This window comes from Branchiostoma floridae, chromosome 5 (genome assembly GCF_000003815.2).
Source record: "Branchiostoma floridae strain S238N-H82 chromosome 5, Bfl_VNyyK, whole genome shotgun sequence".
Lineage (NCBI taxonomy): Eukaryota > Metazoa > Chordata > Leptocardii > Amphioxiformes > Branchiostomatidae > Branchiostoma > Branchiostoma floridae.
The window spans coordinates 7,881,191-7,899,955 of NC_049983.1; the positions used below are offsets into that span (position 1 = coordinate 7,881,191).

At 40.4% G+C, this 18,765-nt stretch overlaps 2 protein-coding genes across 5 annotated transcripts in view; one reads left to right on the top strand and one right to left on the bottom strand.

Annotated features, from left to right (window-relative positions):
• The window catches only part of LOC118415690 (gamma-secretase-activating protein-like), a 47,967-nt gene extending 41,948 nt beyond the window's left edge, over positions 1-6,019 (top strand). For 2 of the 3 annotated variants that reach the window (XM_035820432.1, XM_035820434.1), the window contains 8 exons: positions 264-343; positions 939-1,033; positions 1,546-1,665; positions 2,307-2,368; positions 2,868-2,958; positions 3,406-3,480; positions 3,923-4,003; positions 5,893-6,019. In XM_035820432.1, coding sequence (XP_035676325.1) covers positions 264-343; positions 939-1,033; positions 1,546-1,665; positions 2,307-2,368; positions 2,868-2,958; positions 3,406-3,480; positions 3,923-4,003; positions 5,893-6,014 — 726 coding nt within the window. In that variant the 3' untranslated portion in view covers positions 6,015-6,019. The remainder of the gene's footprint in view (positions 1-263; positions 344-938; positions 1,034-1,545; positions 1,666-2,306; positions 2,369-2,867; positions 2,959-3,405; positions 3,481-3,922; positions 4,004-5,892) is intronic. The other variant, XM_035820433.1, reaches the window with a different exon arrangement.
• A 766-nt stretch (positions 6,020-6,785) lies between these two features.
• Positions 6,786-18,765, bottom strand: part of LOC118415372 (coiled-coil domain-containing protein 146-like) — a 56,297-nt gene continuing 44,317 nt past the window's right edge. Inside the window, exons 15-23 of one of the 2 annotated variants that reach the window (XM_035819930.1) lie at positions 17,441-17,507; positions 17,045-17,202; positions 16,695-16,759; positions 15,884-16,047; positions 13,030-13,158; positions 12,438-12,575; positions 11,898-12,032; positions 11,281-11,394; positions 6,786-8,295 (exon numbers count right to left, since the gene is read on the bottom strand). In XM_035819930.1, the coding sequence (XP_035675823.1) occupies positions 8,092-8,295; positions 11,281-11,394; positions 11,898-12,032; positions 12,438-12,575; positions 13,030-13,158; positions 15,884-16,047; positions 16,695-16,759; positions 17,045-17,202; positions 17,441-17,507 (1,174 nt within the window). In that variant the 3' untranslated portion in view covers positions 6,786-8,091. Of the gene's footprint in view, positions 8,296-11,280; positions 11,395-11,897; positions 12,033-12,437; positions 12,576-13,029; positions 13,159-15,883; positions 16,048-16,694; positions 16,760-17,044; positions 17,270-17,440; positions 17,508-18,765 lie in introns of both variants that reach the window. The other variant, XM_035819929.1, reaches the window with a different exon arrangement.

Below are 18,765 nucleotides of genomic sequence, written 5' to 3' on the forward strand. Positions count from 1 at the left end.
TACATGGTTTAAGATTGCGTACATTCGGTACAGTAATGCTTATAAACCAGTTCTAACATTTCAAATTTCTATACTTCTTTGTTAGTGCCTGACTCTTTCATTGATACACTGTAACTGGAAATTGAGGGACTGTCATTTATTTTTATGTAGCAAGTACAATACATGTACTTGATAGTTTCTGAATAATGCAACTTGTCAGAAGCAGACAAATTACTGAGTTAGGCAGGATTAAGTTTCCTGACTGATGTCACCTCCCCTTGCAGTTACAACAGTCCAAACAGCTTCTGCAGTTCATCTGGACATCACTAGGGTTCCAACCTGATGGTGACCTAGCCTCCAATGTGTAAGTTACAAAGCTGAGGACATTGTTAAAGTAAAAACATTGCTTTTGAAACAAGGGCTCAAGCCGCTTGGTGCCATTCCTTTTACAACATGAGGGCTCCCATGCTCGATCTTCAGGATTTTTTTGAGGGAGTAATGCTGGTTCACCTTCATCCACGTTTTTTTTAAACAGAGCGTTTATAGATATCAATTCAAACAACGGTGAAGTCAAATTACAATTATATAAAAATATTGTAGATTGAAACCACTGTCTGTTCACTTCATATCCCAGGTAAGTAGTAAATACCCTGTTTTTAAAAACAACGAATATACACAATGTACATGATTGTACAATATAGGTGAATTAGCATTGCCAGTATGGGAACCAAGTGACCCAAGCTAGACTGACTGTGTTGAAGCATTTGTTTATTTTAATGACTAGGTTTGCAAGAGACACATGAATTTGTTATATTTCTGTGGCCAAATCGACCATGGTGTTGGGTTGTACTGACTGGGCTTATTTGGTAATAATCTGAATCCCCCTGATTCAAATAGGATCCTGGAAGGGTCAACAGCCAATTGTTGACAATCCTTTGCTCTTTCCTTTCTCCCCTCAGAGGTGAGCCAGGCAGCCAGGCCGAGAGTGAACTGTTCCACATGACAGAGAGGTTCTACATGGCAGCACAGGAGCTCTGCTTCCCTCTGCCTAATGGTAAGTTCTGGGACCTACATTATTACCTCCGGGTTAGAGGTTGACCTCAACAGGGGTACTGTGCCTGGTTTTGTCTTGATTTTTTAATTTTATGAACTTTGGTATGTTGGACGTTATTGCGGTCCCAAAGACACAAGGCAATGTTGGGCTCCCTAGCAGCATCTTCAGGTAATGCAGTATTACAGGCCAACATCCTCTTCCTAAAAAAAGATAGTGTGGACTTACCAGAATCCATAAGAAGCTGGTCAGCTGAAAGAAAGGAAGGGGAAGATCACTGACATGCATGTATGATGGCTAGGACAGTAAAAAATTCTCAATACATTTATTTCACAAAGATATGAGATCCTTGATGATTTCTTGTTTTTAGAAAAAAGTATGAAATATGTGATGCCTAGAATATGTGAAGTTTACTGTCATAGTTTCAATAGTTTTGTGTCAATTCAAAGAAGATGATCAACTTCTTGGGATTGATGGTACTAGTACATTGTATCATTTTTGTTTTGTCCCATCAGGTTTTAAGACGTTCTTCACAACGCTGGGTTTCCGGTGCCTGGACAGCCATGTGTTCCTGCAGTATGTGGACAGGGGGGTGCTGCACCTCACGGATGACTTCAGGGACATGGTCATGGAAGGTACGCATCTGACCAGGCTCTGAATCTACCAACACGTACAAGTTAAGCACAGAGATGACAAACTAATCTAGCACACATAGGTGTAAGCACTACAGTAGGGGGCTAGTCCACTGGTACATGTAGTTTAGTGTGTTTAGCTTCCATACTCTCCCTCTTAGAAGACAACTAATCTTTAAGCCCTTTATCTGGTACTGCCTGTGGTATCCACATGTCTTATGTGACGCTGCCTACTGTACATGTGTAATACATGTAGTTACCAGTTGGAGATGCACACTGTCCAGGCAGCTAAAATCAGGAGAAGCCAGACTGAGGCTCAGTGCAGAAGGAAAGCAGATCTGCTGAAAAGAACTGCAAATTTTAAAGGCCCAAGTCAGCTTACAAATGTGGAAGAGACTGTTATTCTCAAATAGGAATTTGTTTAACCATAGCAAAATTGAATGTTGTAGGGCTGATGTTGGTTAGGATTTACATTTACCATGGTCAATGACTGTTGAAGGCCACATACTTGCACGTGCATTTGTACTAGCAGTGACTTTAGATTTTTGTATTTCTTAAGAGTGAATGAATGCTCTTTTAAAAATGGTTACATGTTTAGGAACTCGTTGGAACCCTTGCAATGTTGAAGTTTCCACCCCTATTAGATCTTGGAGATGACAGAGATAACAGTGAGATGAAGCTGAACATCGTCTCCAGACTACCAAAGGTACATACTTTGTGATAACAGTTCCTGTAAGAAGTTTTATTGGGTTACTTCTTTAGCTGTTAGCAGTTCCTTTCGACATTTCTGATTCAGTCAACGTAATTTCTTGCAGTAAATTTTTTCATATCTGTATTTTCATAGCTGTATGAGTCTATATTTTTCTTCTCTCTTTTGGTGATATATTTAAGCTAACAAAGGTGATTTATATGTACATGATTACTACATTGTACATTCTTACTAGCTGTTACTTAATTGTACTGCTTCCTATTTCTTTGTGCTTCTGGACTTCTCTCTTCTCTGTCACTGGGTAAGTATTTCTGCCACCTGTACCTTTGTACAATTGATATTGTGCATTGAGTATTCCGTATTTGTGGTACATTGTAGATTATTTCTATGAATGTTTGAATGGCAGAAAGATGAGTGAGTCAGTGAGTGATCTATAGAAAAGATGCCCACATCTGTGGACCTCGTAGAAATCCTTCCCTCCTTGCTCCACATGTAGAGACAGGCACTGACAGGCCTCCAGCAGTGGAACCATCCAATCAGCACAAGGTTTCTGTCCAAGCAGTATGTGTCCAGCCTCCTCTTAGAAGGTGAGTGATGATTGGTTGATCACAACAACATAATTGTAGATTCATAATTGTGTAGTATTATACATAATTGTATGAATCAACAGCATGGAAGAAAAGCTTGCATTGTACAAATCTGGTTGGGCAACCAACTGGCATAGACAACCACCTCTAGTCACAAGCGAGTCATTGAAACAACCCTGTCCATTTTTACCTAGTCAACCACAGCCTGTCCTCAGCAACCACCTGCACCTCATCAAGTAGTTAGGCAGGCTAAGGCCTGATTATCAAAAATTGTAGTTCAGAGTTAGGCAATATTCAGTAGGGTAATCCATGGTATCAAAACTTTGCGACCACAGACATGCTTGCAAATTATATAGGATTGAGCACAGACTATAACTGTCATATAATATAAATAACCACATATCTTCTAATGGTTTGGGAATGATGGATTGGTTGACATTTCTTTAGGAGAGGACCTTGGTTGGGCCAGTCAACCCAGAAGGGTGAGCCTCACAGACTCCTACTCAACTTCATCAAGCCAAGGTAAGAACAAGGACTCTTGGCCACACACTGTATGTACATTTTCAGATGGTCGGGGCTTGGAAGCATGATAGAGATATTGTAGCAAGGCTGTCTCCAGGACCCGTCCCTATGTCCAGGGGTAGAATTTTGCTTGTAGGGACAGACAAAAATTTCACTCGGTGCATCCTAAGGATCTGAAATTCATGACACAATTCTGATGAAAATGTGAAAATTACAGATTTAAGAATGATAATCAACAAAATGGGCTCCAAAGAATGAGTGGGATGGGAAAAAATTGAAAGCTGGAGACAGCCTTATATGGGTATAACTTTACCCTTAGATAGAATCTATCTTCATGACAATGAAGGACAACACTCAATGAAGAACACTGTACACAGAACCATTAATTTCACTAGCAGTTCTATGGTTATCGTATTGAGAACTTGTGTTCAACCCTTTCCAGACAGCAGTGAGGATGACTCTGTGGATGCCCATGTTCACTTCCCTCCCCTGGCCACACTCATGAAACTCCTGCAGATGAAAGGTGATGTACATGTACTACCATGTCTGAATCTTACACTTTATCATGAGAGTAGACTTTTTATGGAAGGCAAGTAAGCTGTCATCTGGATGTACCTTGATGTACAACAGAACTAAATGTTCCTTATCCAATAGAGGCAGCCAGTTTTGGTCTGCTTCTACGTATACTGTGAATCCATTTTTGATATGTCAAGGATTTTAGGGTTTGGGGGGAAAGGGAGTGCTATGTACTTCATGGAATTTAATTTCAACGGTGTGGGGGCAAGGGGGAGGGGGGCAGAAGAATGATCAAATATTTGCAATGAAATCTTAGCGGTTGACTCGCCTCACTTCTTGACTAGTGACCATGAAAGTTGTTAGAATTAAGTCACCATTTACAATTCAACATCAGTATTTTGTTATTTTGATAATCTGAATGCCAGCTTTTTAGCCTTGGTCTGTTCCCACCAATTGCCTATACCAGCAGCAGAACAAAGTTGGCATCCAGACTAAAAGGATCATGCAATAAAATATCTGAGTAAAGCCACATGTTGCAGTAGGAGATATTAGATGGACATACGTCATTAGTAAAGGGGAATCCGCGTGCTTACGTGACTCCAGATGTTACGTAAACACGTTTCCGTGACTTGAAATATGTAAACCCAAATGTTTTGATTCCACCCTAATCTAAAGCCACCTTCCCATGTCAGGAGTTGGCTTTGATCTTAAACTGCAGTGCCTGTCAGGAGGAGGGATTAAAATTGCTCTGTCAGTTTTATGGCACTTTTTTGTGCAAGAGCCCTTATTAGGTACATGAAGTTAATAAGGTATATCTACCTTATAAGCACAGCTGGTGTTTCTTACCGTGCGTGTGAAAGGACACAGTAGGTAGCTGGAAAGAAGAAGCACTATGACAGTGTGAGAAAGGTGAATGTTGTCCCATAGCCTTTTTGATGCCATAGGAGTAATGGGTTTTGTCTAGTGCACAGTATTGGATGGTTGAGCCAAATGACATTGTATACTGTAAATGCAGAAATGCTCGAGGTGGTTTGATATTCACGGCTTTAACAATAACTTAGAACCACCGCGGATATTTATCCATGACAGTAAGAGACTACAGTGCATGGTGCTAGCGTGAACTTAAAACCACCGCGAAAAGTCCCTTTTCCCGCTACCGGGAAATGAAATCCCTGCAAGCTTAAATGCATTTACAGTAGTGTCTAGTTGAATTATACACACTTGATATAACTGTGTGTCTCACCAGTGGGGTCATCAGTTGATCACCACCTGTCCTTAGGAATTTCGGCCCATTAAGTGCACAGTATAATCAAACAACAGATAGTGAGTGAGTGAGGCATTGCAAGGTGGAGCCAAGGACATTACAGTGTCTAATAGATATAATGTCCTTGGTGGAGCCCATCCCTCTCCTTAAACCACCTGTTACTGCCCCAACCAAAGTCAGGTATAAACCCTTTTTATATAAACCTGAGTGGAGTGAGGAAAGTTGCTTAAGTTTCCCTAGGATACAATGTTCAGCCAGGAATCAAATCTCTCTCATCGCAAACTCATGGAAGGAAGCCTAGCCGCTTGGCTATTTAGGTGCACTCTCACTGCACTTGCATCATGCTTGCGTCACTGCGGGGTTCTAAAGATACAAGTTTTCTTACTTTTTGTGCATTTTGTTGTCTTCTAAGTCATACTTTTACATGTACGTATTACGCAATATGTAAATTATAACAAATCGGAGAAAATAACAAAACAGTGAGTCAGACGCATTGAACAAACCCTGCAGTGACGCAAACTTAAACACCGAAATTCGCACATTTGTCCAAGACTTAGTGAGTGTGGTACTTGTGCGTCTTGATTCCTGGCACCTTTGATAACAGTGTAACTGCTTTCCTTATCCTCTCCTAGAGCCCCACACGAGAAGACACAGTCGGTCTGGCCGGTACGTTGACCTGAAGTTTGTACAGCAGTCGGCGCTGCAGCAGACCAAGCAGGAGTACGGCACCAACCTGTCTAATGTGTCATTTTAAACACCGAAATTCGCACATTTGTCCAAGACTTAGTGGGTATGGTACTTGTGTGTCTTGATTGCTGCTCAAATACATATTAAGGTATGCCTTGTGAAAAAAAAATTGTCAGGGAGATGGCGTTGTAACTAAGTGTAAGACTTATTATATATACATAATTGTATACAATGTTCATCGATCTATATTCTGCTGCTGCCATCATAATTGACGAAAACTTTGGAGGGCTTACTTATACAAACAGAGATAAGTACATGAAAGTGATTTTAGATTCAAAGAAGTGCATCTGGCAAATGCTATAATCAATGAAACCATATTGTATGTCTTAGTCTTACATGTCATATAAATGTACATGTACATGTTGGACAGCACTGAAAAATTGGCGAAAGATGATGGCCCACGCCACATAAACAAATTTGTTTTACACAAACTGTAGATTTTTTTTCACCACGATTGGAAAGAAATCACCAAAGAAGCAAGACTGAGTGAAATGTAACCTCCTACTATCAACATAATCTACTTTTAACGTAACTTACTATAATAGCTGTACGTAAACTCGTATAGACGTAACTTACTGTAAAATGTATGTCCATGCATTACATGTATTTTAAGGGACCCGGTATATGTCTCAGTTAGTCTTAAAAAGGGAATGATGCGGATGCATGTACATGTATGTACATTGCATGGGTACTTAATGAAATTTTGAAGTGCTTCTGCAAAGAATACAGTTTTATATCTATCTCTATACGCAAACAAAAACATCATGAAACAAAAAAATCCTGTGAAAATGGATGCTTTATTTATGACCTCAATACAAAATTGAGCATATGATGAAGATTATTACTGAGCAAAAGTAGGCACCCCACAACACATGTACGTTGTACATCTATACAAAATAACAATTATATACAAGACTTCTTAAAATCTATCATCATGGAAAATAATACAGCTATGAATTTTTTTGCCACCTGCTGAAAAAAGATACTATTGTGTAATTTCAGGCACTTGGGTGAATAGATTATGAATTGTGCAAATAAATCTTATATATACAGTACACTTTCTGCATTTCCTTCATAAGTTCAAGTTAGACAGAATTCGCTTTGTATGAGGACTAAGTCTTATTTCTCCTTTCATTAACCCTTCCAAGTCCACTGATCTTGAAGGTTATACGGTGTACTGGATCTATATCAGAAAGTAACACATGAATTTGTTCAACTCTAATAAGACAGATAAAAGTTGTCCAATGACATTTAGCAGCTACATGTAGTACAATCTTAAGGCCACTTAAAGACAGCATTCTGGTCTGTGGACTTACATAATATTTGACATACATTGTATGTAACACCTTCAGTAAGTCTGTCTGAGCCTCATTGTAGATCTGTACAAGAAGGGATGGAGTGAAGTCATTGTGATGACAACTCAACACAGGAAATCCTAGATCCAGTCTTATCCTCAAACACAATCCAGTCCTGGTACCAGTACATACAGGTCAAGGCCTTGGCTTTAAAAAGATACGACCCTGCCGTATCATATTAATGGTTCAGTGTTGTGTGTTTCTGCTCTTTAGTCTTGCGGGAATGCAATTAGACATAAATCAAGTAAATCTTACCTTAATTCCCTGTGTATCGGTACTAGGATTTTGTTTAATCTAGCTGAGACCTACAGGGTCCATCTGTTGCCAACTTAACCTTCTTCTAGCTGCCTTACCCTGGATGCAGTACAAATTGGGTGCCCAAAAGGCTACCTTAGCTGAAAGACTGTTAAGCAGTGCACCATCACCTACTAAACCTTGTTGCACTCTTGACTGAGACTTCACATTTGGTGTAATTCTGTAACTTGAACTCTTTAATCCCCAATATGTCTTCTGCAGTGACATAAGGCACATGTATTCAACTCTTTCATCTTCACAATCTTCAGGCTACAGTGAGATTTGAGTAACAACTTGACACTGTCATGCTGTCATGTATGATTATAGCATAATAGTTCATTAGGCACATGTTGGTCTAAGGGACGTGTATACACAAGGCACAGTGTGGTGATAGAGTTTTAACATGCTGTATAATACATAAAGGCAGTCCTTAATCTATATCTCTATAGGTTTGACAATCGGTTTTCTAATATGTCTCATGGAGGACCCAGCCTCCTGTGGTTTGAAGGGCGCCAGGGATCCGTAGGGTCGGGGTACGGGAAGCTCTGTGTCGTCATCTGGGATGTACGCGTTAGGACGAGGCTCGGCCGTCGTTGTGATGCCGCCAGCGATCGTGTAGTGTTCCGCCTCTTCTTCGGCCTGTGATTGACAGATACACAATTTTTAGACTAATGCTCATGGTCATTTGAACTGTATTGGAAATCGAACAAAATTGCCTGGTATTTGGTAGATTACTTTTGTTGCTGGTTCTGAAAAATTCTACTATCAGTACCAAAAATCAAGAATTTAAGGGCTGACTTTGTGTGTTAACAGATCTATGACTGAGCCAAGTGTCTCAAAAGCCTGGATTTTTGGAAAGTCTTTGAATACTGCATGGTTGATGGCATGAAGACAACGTTGCAGGTCTATTTATTATCTATTTCACTGACAATACAAACACAAAAGATCTGAAAGTAGCCACTCTATGGGGGTCTGGAAATCAAACTTGTCCTTTTCTCCAAGGCCTACCTACATGTACCTGAAAAAAAAATCCTTAACAATATGATCTACATGTATACATAACTTGTGAAGGTACAGGCTGCCTGAATCAAGGCTAACAAACATCACCAAAAACATCACTGAGCTTTTGTCGATAAACCAAGCAAATGCCACCTCCAATGACAATCGTTTATGTACAGCACTGTACATAATTATACTATATCTGGTAGCAGCATAGTTCCTGTGCTGGACAGCCTTGTCAACTGTTTCCCTTCAAGGTACCACAGTCGGCAGGACAGATACCTTGGCCATGACCCTAACCAACAACAGATCAGGTCACACTTTGGTCTGATGGGAGCTGTGTGATGTGGCGAGGTGCCAGTAACAAAAGCAAACCACTAAGCAGGAAGTCTCAATCACCAACACATGGCCACCACTTTTCCCATCATCAGCAGACTCCAGAAGGTCTCATTGATGAGTTTCTTCTTCCCATAGACTTCTATGTTATAATTCGTGGTTTAAATGGGCGCGTTCATAATGAAGCTACGTGAAATTTCAGCAGATTTTTCATTCTATGTTGAGCACATTTACCCTATATCTTGGGAAAAAATTGCCAATGTAAACTATACGTAGGAACTTTTTTTTATACCAATTACAAACTACGATTAGTCAATCCCCACAAAAGGCACTTTTTCGCTGCTATTGTACAACCGCACCACTCAGAACCCACGACTGTGTACCTCCGACCTAGCGCGCGGCTGCAAAACTTTACCTGCTAATTTCTTCAGTTACAAATAAGCTTTCACCAAATTCTACTTTTGAGATCAGCTCCGCTGGCTAAAAGGGAATTTCTCACCGCTAAAAACATGCATCCGTGCAGCCGTTCATTTTTTGGCCGGATCTCTTTTAGGGTACCCACTCGCGGAGTAATACATCAATGAGACCAGAAGGATTACCAATAACCCCATCTTTAAGACTTTCAAAATTTTGCCAACGTTTCAAGTTCAGGCCTTTTAATCACCTTCATGAATACAAAGAATGGACATCAATAACTCATGCTATCATATCATGCTATCTAATAAGTAGTTCCAGGAAATTAAATTGTGAAATTTTATTTGACAAGAAGTCAACCAGTTGAAAGACAAGCAGATAAAATGCAACATTATATTCTTTGATTTAGTGGTAAAAATCATTTGGAAGCCACATGTTGTTTGTAACCTCATAATTTTGTACAGGCTGCTGTGTGCGACGTAGATGTTAAAATATGGTCTGATTCACATGCTACGTAGTACACAAAGCTGCACTATAAAAAACATATATTACATAGAACCATATCATGTGGCAAAAATACAATGTCATGAGAACCTTGCATGCAGCCGTCCTCAAAATAGACGTGTCACTTTGGAATCTAATATTGGAAAATATTTTAGACCACATTCCAATGACTTTCTTGAACTTAAACGAATTACATATTGTACCAAAGTTCACCACACACAACGCATTCCCTGAATATCACAGAGATAGAGCCAAACTGTCTTGACTCTAATTGGATGAAACAGAGAAGATGCCTCACTGTCATCAGTGTCTTTGAACTACACTGGGGAAATGTTTTGGTTGCAGTGATTGTGTCACACAACATTCCTGACCAGTCTGGTTCAGCCCTCTTGTCAACATGTGGCAACACGTGTCGCCCGTGTACGATAAACTAGCTGCCGCTGATCGAATCTTGCTGCTGTGTTGTGCAGACAAGTGCAGAATGGATTGCAGCCAAAAAAACTTCATTCAGCATTCAGAGGGGAATGTGTTCGTAACATAACGGGCAGTCTAGATCTGACGCTTCTCTACTGCTCTACCCGGTTTTCTAAAGACAGTAGGATAAAAGATGCTAAGTGTTTGATGCTTGTTTACCTTAATTAGCAACGAAGCATTTGATTACTTTTGCTCATAAAAGGAAACAGTTTCAGACCAGGACGGTGCAGTGATTTACGAAAACGCGTGAACCCACAAATAGTTCTGGTGAACCGTGAGACATTAAAAGCTACTGATTCCCTACACAATTTACAGGAAAGATGAAAGTCCTACACAAGCCAGGCTTCCGACGTTTGTTAGGTGTGACCTTGTTCAACACAATGGCAATGGAGCTGAACTGGCCTCCCACCAATGTTTTGGTCTAGCATCTTTGATCCAGTACTAAATGTTTCAGTGCACAAGACCTCGTCTAGTCTGTCAGGTTAAAGCATCAGTATAGCAAATGGACATCTTGTGTAGGAATGCAGAGCCTGCTACTTGAGCTTGTAGAAACTGCTACATCACAATTACTGCACTGAATCACAACTAAATAATATACATCACCTAGACAGAGATACTTGAAAAATCCACACTTGCTATACTGAACAACTGTCAATTTTGTGTTCCTATGGTGACCATATTCGATTCTTGTTGAAACATTCAACTTCCTTTGGCTTTCTGAGGAAAGGGCAACTAACAACTGTTGTAAATGTGCAAAGAACACTATGGATGTTTATTGTAAAAATGCACTTCACAAGCTGGGACTTGCCATTCAAAACCTACCACTGATTCCCTTTAAACAACATTTCTATCCAACAGACTGAGTGTATATATGATTGTACATAACAGTGTACCCACCATTCGTTTCTCCTGACTCTCCAGCTGTCTCCTGCCCTCTGTACGCAGTAGTTTCTCCCACTCCATAGCTGCCTCCTCTGTGGGTGCCTCACCCTGCTCCATACGGATGTACGCCTGATGGAGGAAAATTTATTTTAGCATTCAGTTTAGTTAGCCTGGAGCCTTGTTTGTTAAGTCCGCTCCTCAAGGTCGTTGGCATGTGACCTCACAGTATTCAGCAATATCTTACTTCAAGTTATGATTAGCAAACATGTTTTTTAGACTCTACAGTACTGTTAAGTCCAGAAAGCAGTACAAAGAAAAACAACCTGGAGGCCTATAATATAACTGACCTTGACCTTCATCTTACCAAGACCTACCCATATATACAGAGGTTCTTACATAATATATACAGAGGCTTTTACAGCTAGTTACATGTAACTGCTAGACTGTCATTTTGAATGTTCGAATCAATAAAAACTAAATCATCATCATTACACTGACCACAAATACTCGGGAAAACACAGATAGACTCTCAGACACACACACACTAACACCAAAACAATGCAGTAATTTTTCACATAGTGAGGTAAAAAAAATGCCCTACTGATGTAAAACAAAGTTGAATTTGCACCCACCTGTTCCAGAGTCTGTTCCTTCTCCCTGACGTCCTGCTGCAGTTTCAGGGCCTCTGCTTGGATCATGGACAGCTCCGACACCTTGGCCATCATTCTTCGTGTGGACTCCTTAATCTTACCCTGAAGCTCATTAACCTGCAGATGAGAAATAACATTGTCAACATTAATTCTTAAACAGTAGATTTAATATTATAATATTGACATGACAGGTGACTATTCTGTGGTAGATAATGCAGATTATTTTACATTTTACCAGTAACAAACACTATACTTACATTCTATATACTATTACATCATTTCTACCTTATACTCTGGCTGGCAGCCAAACTGCAGACACACACCAGAGCAAACAAACAAAGACTCCAACTGATCTCAAGTTTTTACAGACGAGGTAACAAACAGTGACGGTCAGGGCTAACCAAGTTTCCATCCATATTTCCCCTCCATTTACCCTAATAGATATAGATGCATGTATAGATAACCCAATCCCAAAAAAATTGAAACATCCTGACTTCCTGAGGTTCTTTTGATTGGACTTACACTCTTAGCCAGGTTGAGAGTGTCCGTTTTTCCTGACTCTGCCTTCTTCCTGACACGGTCGCTCAGCCGGGTGATCTGCTCGAAGATCAGGTCCTTCTCCAGCAACTGTTCCTCCTTCTCAGACAGCCGCATCTCCAACTGGGAAAGAAAAGGGAAGGTTAACTATCTACAGTCCTTGTGCTCATAAAATCTACTGAATCATGTGTCAAGAAATATGAAGTATGTAGTACCCATCAGCCACATACAATTGCACTGGCCTAGTAAACAATAGAATCAAAGGTGGAAAAATTTGAGAGCCATAACGTCTGCAGGCCAAATTGGAGAGATTCTAAGTTACTATTTTTTGGTCCTTGCAGGCAACTTTATCAAACTGTAATGAAAACTTTGGCAATCTGTGATTTTGCAGGTATCAAAACAATTCAAGCACATTGCATTGTTGCTGAAAGTGTACATTTATGTACAAGAACTATAGCCTGAGTGCCAGCCTCTGTAGTGACCACTGGCTCAATAATTTCGCTTGCTGGTAGAGCCACAGTCACTATATGGAGGCACGCAGGCTATACAAGAACTGGATGATAGAAATAAGACTCACATCTTCTGTCTTCTTGTTGATGTCCTCGGGAGGCAGGTCCTTCCCTCCCAGCAGCCTGACCCGCTCCTTGTTGTAGGGATTCTCCAGTTCCTTCTCCAGTTCCAGCATCCTGTCCTGGCACTGTGACAACTGGACATGGAGGGAAAACAATAATTATCATCATCAACACTTCATTCAAGGTGGTTATATGCTCTTTGATCAGTGTGATGGGTTTCAGGTATGGCTCTCCAGCTGTAGGTGCTGTCTAAGAGGACGTCCCTAACCAACTAACAGAGTAGCACTCATTTGGGTTACTAAGGAAACAGGCGTAAAGGACCTTTTCCAAAGGCACAACATTTGGGCCTGCTGGGGATTCAAACCCAGAACCTTTAGACTTTATGTGGTCAACAACCCTTAACTCATCTTGGGCCATCTTGGACCACCTTGCCGTCTTTGATATTTTGTCTCTTTAATGTCAAAAGTCAAAGCCATAACATCCTGTATTGGCAGAGACAGTTGGCAAGGAGGGAAAAAACAACTAATCTCTGACAGATCAGGAGACTTGTATTGAATTTTTGTGACAGTTCAGAAATATAGGTATGATAAGCCTCTCTTGTTGTAAATGAAACTCTGATGACAGATACAATTCATAGTTTAAGCCGAGTCAATACAAATACCAGTCCTGATAATATGAAAAATTTTGACAATCAATCTGAACATACAGCATACTAAGTGTAGAAAGCAGACTCAACAACTTTCCGCCCAGCAAACGGAAATCGTTAACAGATAAGACAGATTTCTGCCTGGCATTAGTGTCTGCCAGTGTGAACTGGCTGCTACTGGACTTTGTTGACATGTAACACTCCACACCTACGCAGTATTTACACACCAGACTCTCCCCACGCCCCACAAAACATGTGGCTTCCTATCTGTCTACCCTCACATTCCCAGCACTAACCTGAGCTGATAGATCGGTGACAGACTTGGAAAGGGTTCAACACAACTTCATGAAAAAATTTATCAGGAATTTCATTCAGAAAGAAAAATCACACTCAAACTACATACCAAACACTTCATGGTGATTCAAGTAAGATATCGAAACCGTCAGTCCTTCTACAGTATGGCAAAGGTTTAACAACGCACACTGTCTTGAAAATGCCTAATAATGGAGCAGTTGAAATATGGCTCAAGAAGCCTGATATCAGGAGGAAACTATGAGTAAATAGGATTAAGACCAGACAGATGCCCTACTGATGATTTGTTTATTTCCCTGACCTATTTTGGATTCCTGAAGGAACAGACTGTTGTGAAAACTGGGAAGTCAAACTTTTTTTAGTTTATCACTTCAATCTGCCCCAATTTTTCAAGGATACTCCCAATAATGAAACATGCAACAGCCATTGCCTATGCTGCTGATGTGATCTAGGTTTTGAGTGTGATTGGTCAAGACCGACAGGTAAAAAGTAAGGTTACTTTAATCCAAAAAGTCATCTAAACTGATCTGCAAGCATTGTTACTGAAGATAGCCACTCCGCCATTCAATGAAAATACATTTGTACATTGATAAAAAGTTTATCAGGCATATATCCCTTAAATTTCTGCAAGACACAGCAGAATGACTAGAGCTTTTAGTATCTAGCAGGTAAGATTACTAAGAAGATTCCCAAGCTGCCAAATGGTAACACAAAAAGTTTCATCAAAAAGACTTTTAACCTTCAATATTTCTTTAGGACTTCCCTTGTAAATAATCAAATGCTAAGAAAATGCACCTTATCCTGCCAACACCGACAAGAGAAAATAATCAGTCCTGTGGATGCGTTTCTGTGGAAAATGAGGGAGAAGTTGTTGACAGATATCTGAGGTGACTTTCAGTCCTGCGAGGGTCTACACAAACATGCTGACTTTGAGAGTCCTGATCTTGTACAATCTCTCAAAGTCAAGAGATGTTTTATTTGGCATTATTCGGCATGCCAAAGGGATAAGGCCAAACTCGAGCTTGAAAGGTACACTGGTGTACAACATTAGTTTAATGACAGACATTAGGAAATTGTGAGGTTGTCGGTGGGTGGCACACGGCTGGACAAATCTCCAGATCAACAGGTGTCATGGCCACCGTGTGGCATCAAGGCCTGCATGTGCGTGTGCATGTTGGTACCACACATGTAATAACACAGTTACAGGATGTTTAGTGGTGCCACTAAGTACCCTGTCCTGTATTTGAACTTGGCCATTACCCAAATGGTGCTTGTATTGAAACTGGAGGAGTTATTACTACTTAGGGAAGATCTAGAGTTGAAGTTTAATCTCTGATTTTAATGGATTACTGTACAGAATTTCTGAATGTATAATGTAACATTTGGAAACTTACTTTCTCGCACATATTTCTCCAGTCTTGAGAATGTTCGCAAGAAACTATGTACATGTGTCATGCAAGCTACATGTATGGTATGAGTTCATGAATAGAGTATTTCATAGAAAAGGTCCACTATTTGCTTTGTCCAGTATCAAATAAATGTAGAAATCACGCCACTAAGATTAATAATAGTTGGGCATAGCTAGTTGGTGTAAAGTAGTAAGAGAGATAGAAATAAGGAAGGAAAACGATCACGCCACCCATGTTGGTTTATGTTGTATTTAGTTAGAATAACACCCCTATGTTATGTTGGTTCGGTCCTATAGTCAGCCCGATCACCGACTCCTACTGTATCGCCATGTTGGAATAAAGCTCCTCAATATAGTTGCATCGTGTGCCCAAGAGTCGTTCCCTTATAGCGATCCTTGTCCATACTGGCGAAGGGATAGATGTAGATGTAGATGTACGCTAACATTTAGCTTTGATTTTTCATGCTAACAGTCTGGACGTCTGTACATGTACCTGTATCTGCAGTGTGACCAGACCCTGCTCCAGCTCCTTCTTGTTGGGAAGTTGTCTCTTCAGGATGTCGATGGAGCGCTTCAGTTCCGTCAGCTCCATCTTCAGGAACCTGATCTCCTCCTCACGACCCTGGAGCTCAACGTCTCCGTTCCTGATCAACGTGTCTGTGGGGGATCAATCAATCAATCAATCTGTCAACCAACCAATCAATCAATCTGTCAATCAATCATCAACAGGAACCTGATCTCCTCCTCACGACCCTGGAGCTTAACGTCTCCGTTCCTGATCAATGTGTCTGTGGGGGATCAATCAATCAATCAACCAATCAATCAATCTGTCAATCAATCATTAACAGGAACCTGATCTCCTCCTCACGACCCTGGAGCTATCACATCACAATTCCTTGTCAATGAGTTTATCAGATACTGTAAATGCAGAAATGTTCGTGGTGGATTAATGTTCGCGGTTTTCCCGATGACCACTTTACCGCAAATTTAAAACCACCGCGAAAATTTATCTATTATGATATTAGATTGCAGTCTATGGTGTTACCGCGAACTTAAATCCCCGCAAAAAGTCCTTTTTCCCGCTACCGCGAAATTAAATCCCCGCGAACTTAAATACATTTTTACAGTATGTGACACTCAATCAATCAATCAGCCAACCAACCAACTTGTAAGGATGTGTAATCACGTCATATACTTGTATTGGGTGTGTTGAGTAACCATCAAAACTGCTGAGAATCTGGTTTAAAAGGTAGAATTATGGACAAGGAAGAACAGAGTCTATATCAGTCTATATAAGTACTCACCTTGGATGTTTAATTTTTCATAGAAGATGCAGACCTCTTCATTCCTTTCAATCAACTGGACACCCCTGGAAGAAGATAAAGAAAGGGAACCATTAGCAATTTTGAAAAGGGTTAAAAATCATTTTTCACAATGAGTTGAAGCTTTCAAACTGATACCTTTCTGACAGCACAAAATCATGTCCAAAACTGATTATCAAGAACATCACCATGATGATTTATGACTAAAGACCATGATCAACGTGGCAATGTCTCAATTGAGTAGATTCTCAGTGCCAAAATTTCACGATATTGTGCTGATGAAAACAAGTGTGATTGAAAGCAATGTTGAAGTATAATCCCCTGGTCCTCACCTGTCATTCCTGTTCTGCACGGCATTCTCGTATCTCTTCCTGAGCCGGACCATCTCCTCCTCCGCCTGGTTGATCATGAGGTTCAGCTTGGCGATGTCCATCCTCTGCTGCTCCCGCTTCTCCCTCATCTCCTCCTCCAGCCTCCGAGCCTTCGCCACCTCGTTCCGCAGGCTGTCCCGCACCACGATGGAGTTCTGATGCTTCAGCTTCGCCTTCTGGAGTTGTCTGGAAGGAGATATAACAAGGAAGTTTGGTTTATTCTGTAAAATATAACCACCTCATTCCCGGGGCTGTCCCGCACCACGATGGTGTTCTGATGCTTCAGCTTCGCCTTCTGGAGTTGTCTGGGAGAAGATATAACAAGGAAGTTTGGTTTATTCTGTACAATATAACCACCTCGTTCCGCAGGCTGTCCCGCACCACGATGGAGTTCTGATGCTTCAGCTTTGCCTTCTGGAGTTGTCTGGAAGAATATACGGAAGGAAATGGAAGGTCAATATTCTTATTCTGTGCAATATAACAATGATGAACTACATTTTGCATGCAGCTTCAGCTTTGCCTTCTGAAGTTGTCTGGGAGAAGATATAACAAGACGATTCGGTATATTCTGTGCAACTCTTTACATGGACAGGTGGTCACTATACATTTAGTAGGTAGGATTCTAATGTGTCAATGGGAAAAAAATTATCTAAGGGGACCACCAAATAGTGGTCGTATTAGCCAGGTGGTCTTCATATACAGGTGGTTCCAGTAAATGTACTGTACTTTACCAACTATAACTTGACTTAGGCTAACTTTAGTTTCTGATGTAGAATGTTTAACCATAATGTCAATCAAACCAGTATATGTGTATACAATCATCATCATTTCAATCTCTCTTTCTTAACAATTGAAACAACCTTATAAATAATTGTATCATATTTGTAAATGATCTAAATCATACAGGGTGGGAATACACTAAGCAGGTCTCTAAAACTATAAATTGTCTCTGACAGGGTCACAGCAGTGTGGGCACTTGGCAATGACAATCCTGCCAAAACTGTGTAATTCAAGCATCTACTAAGTTCTTGTGCTTCCCTCACAGGCTGTTGATAGTGCACAGTTACTGTGAAATTGCTCCTGACACATGCTAAGTAGAAGTGCCAAAACAAAATCTACATGAACTTTGAAGCGGCCACATTTTCTAGGATGAAAGTGCAATTTGAGGATGACTGTGACTAAAGTTTAAAGGAGGTGTTGTGAGCAATGTAAGAGGACCTTACAGTCACCATGTTAGCTTGAGGTGTGGTGAGAACGGGATGTAACAAAAAACAGTAAAATTTCAAAGTGCAACAAAATACTAACGACCAACATTCAGTTCGCACTGTCCTGCAAGTAGGACAAAGTTAAACAACTTTCCTAAAAGTAGGACAAAGTTAAACGAAAGCTTCAAGAGTGACCCAGTTGTCACCATAACATAATCCTTAGGAATACAGTTACTGTAGCAAAACAGTAAATCTTACACAAAGGATAACTTTTGTTTGCTCAAGTGAAATACAGTCTAACCTGAGCAGATGATTACCTCTACAAGTACATGAAGACCACCTAGCTAGTCTTTGATGATGGTTTCTAATGGCTTAGATAATTTTTCTATTGTTGGCACAAGCATCAAGAATGCTGTTTATATAGTGACCACCTGTCTGCACAGACCAGAAACTATTCCTTCCAATGGACGGTACTTT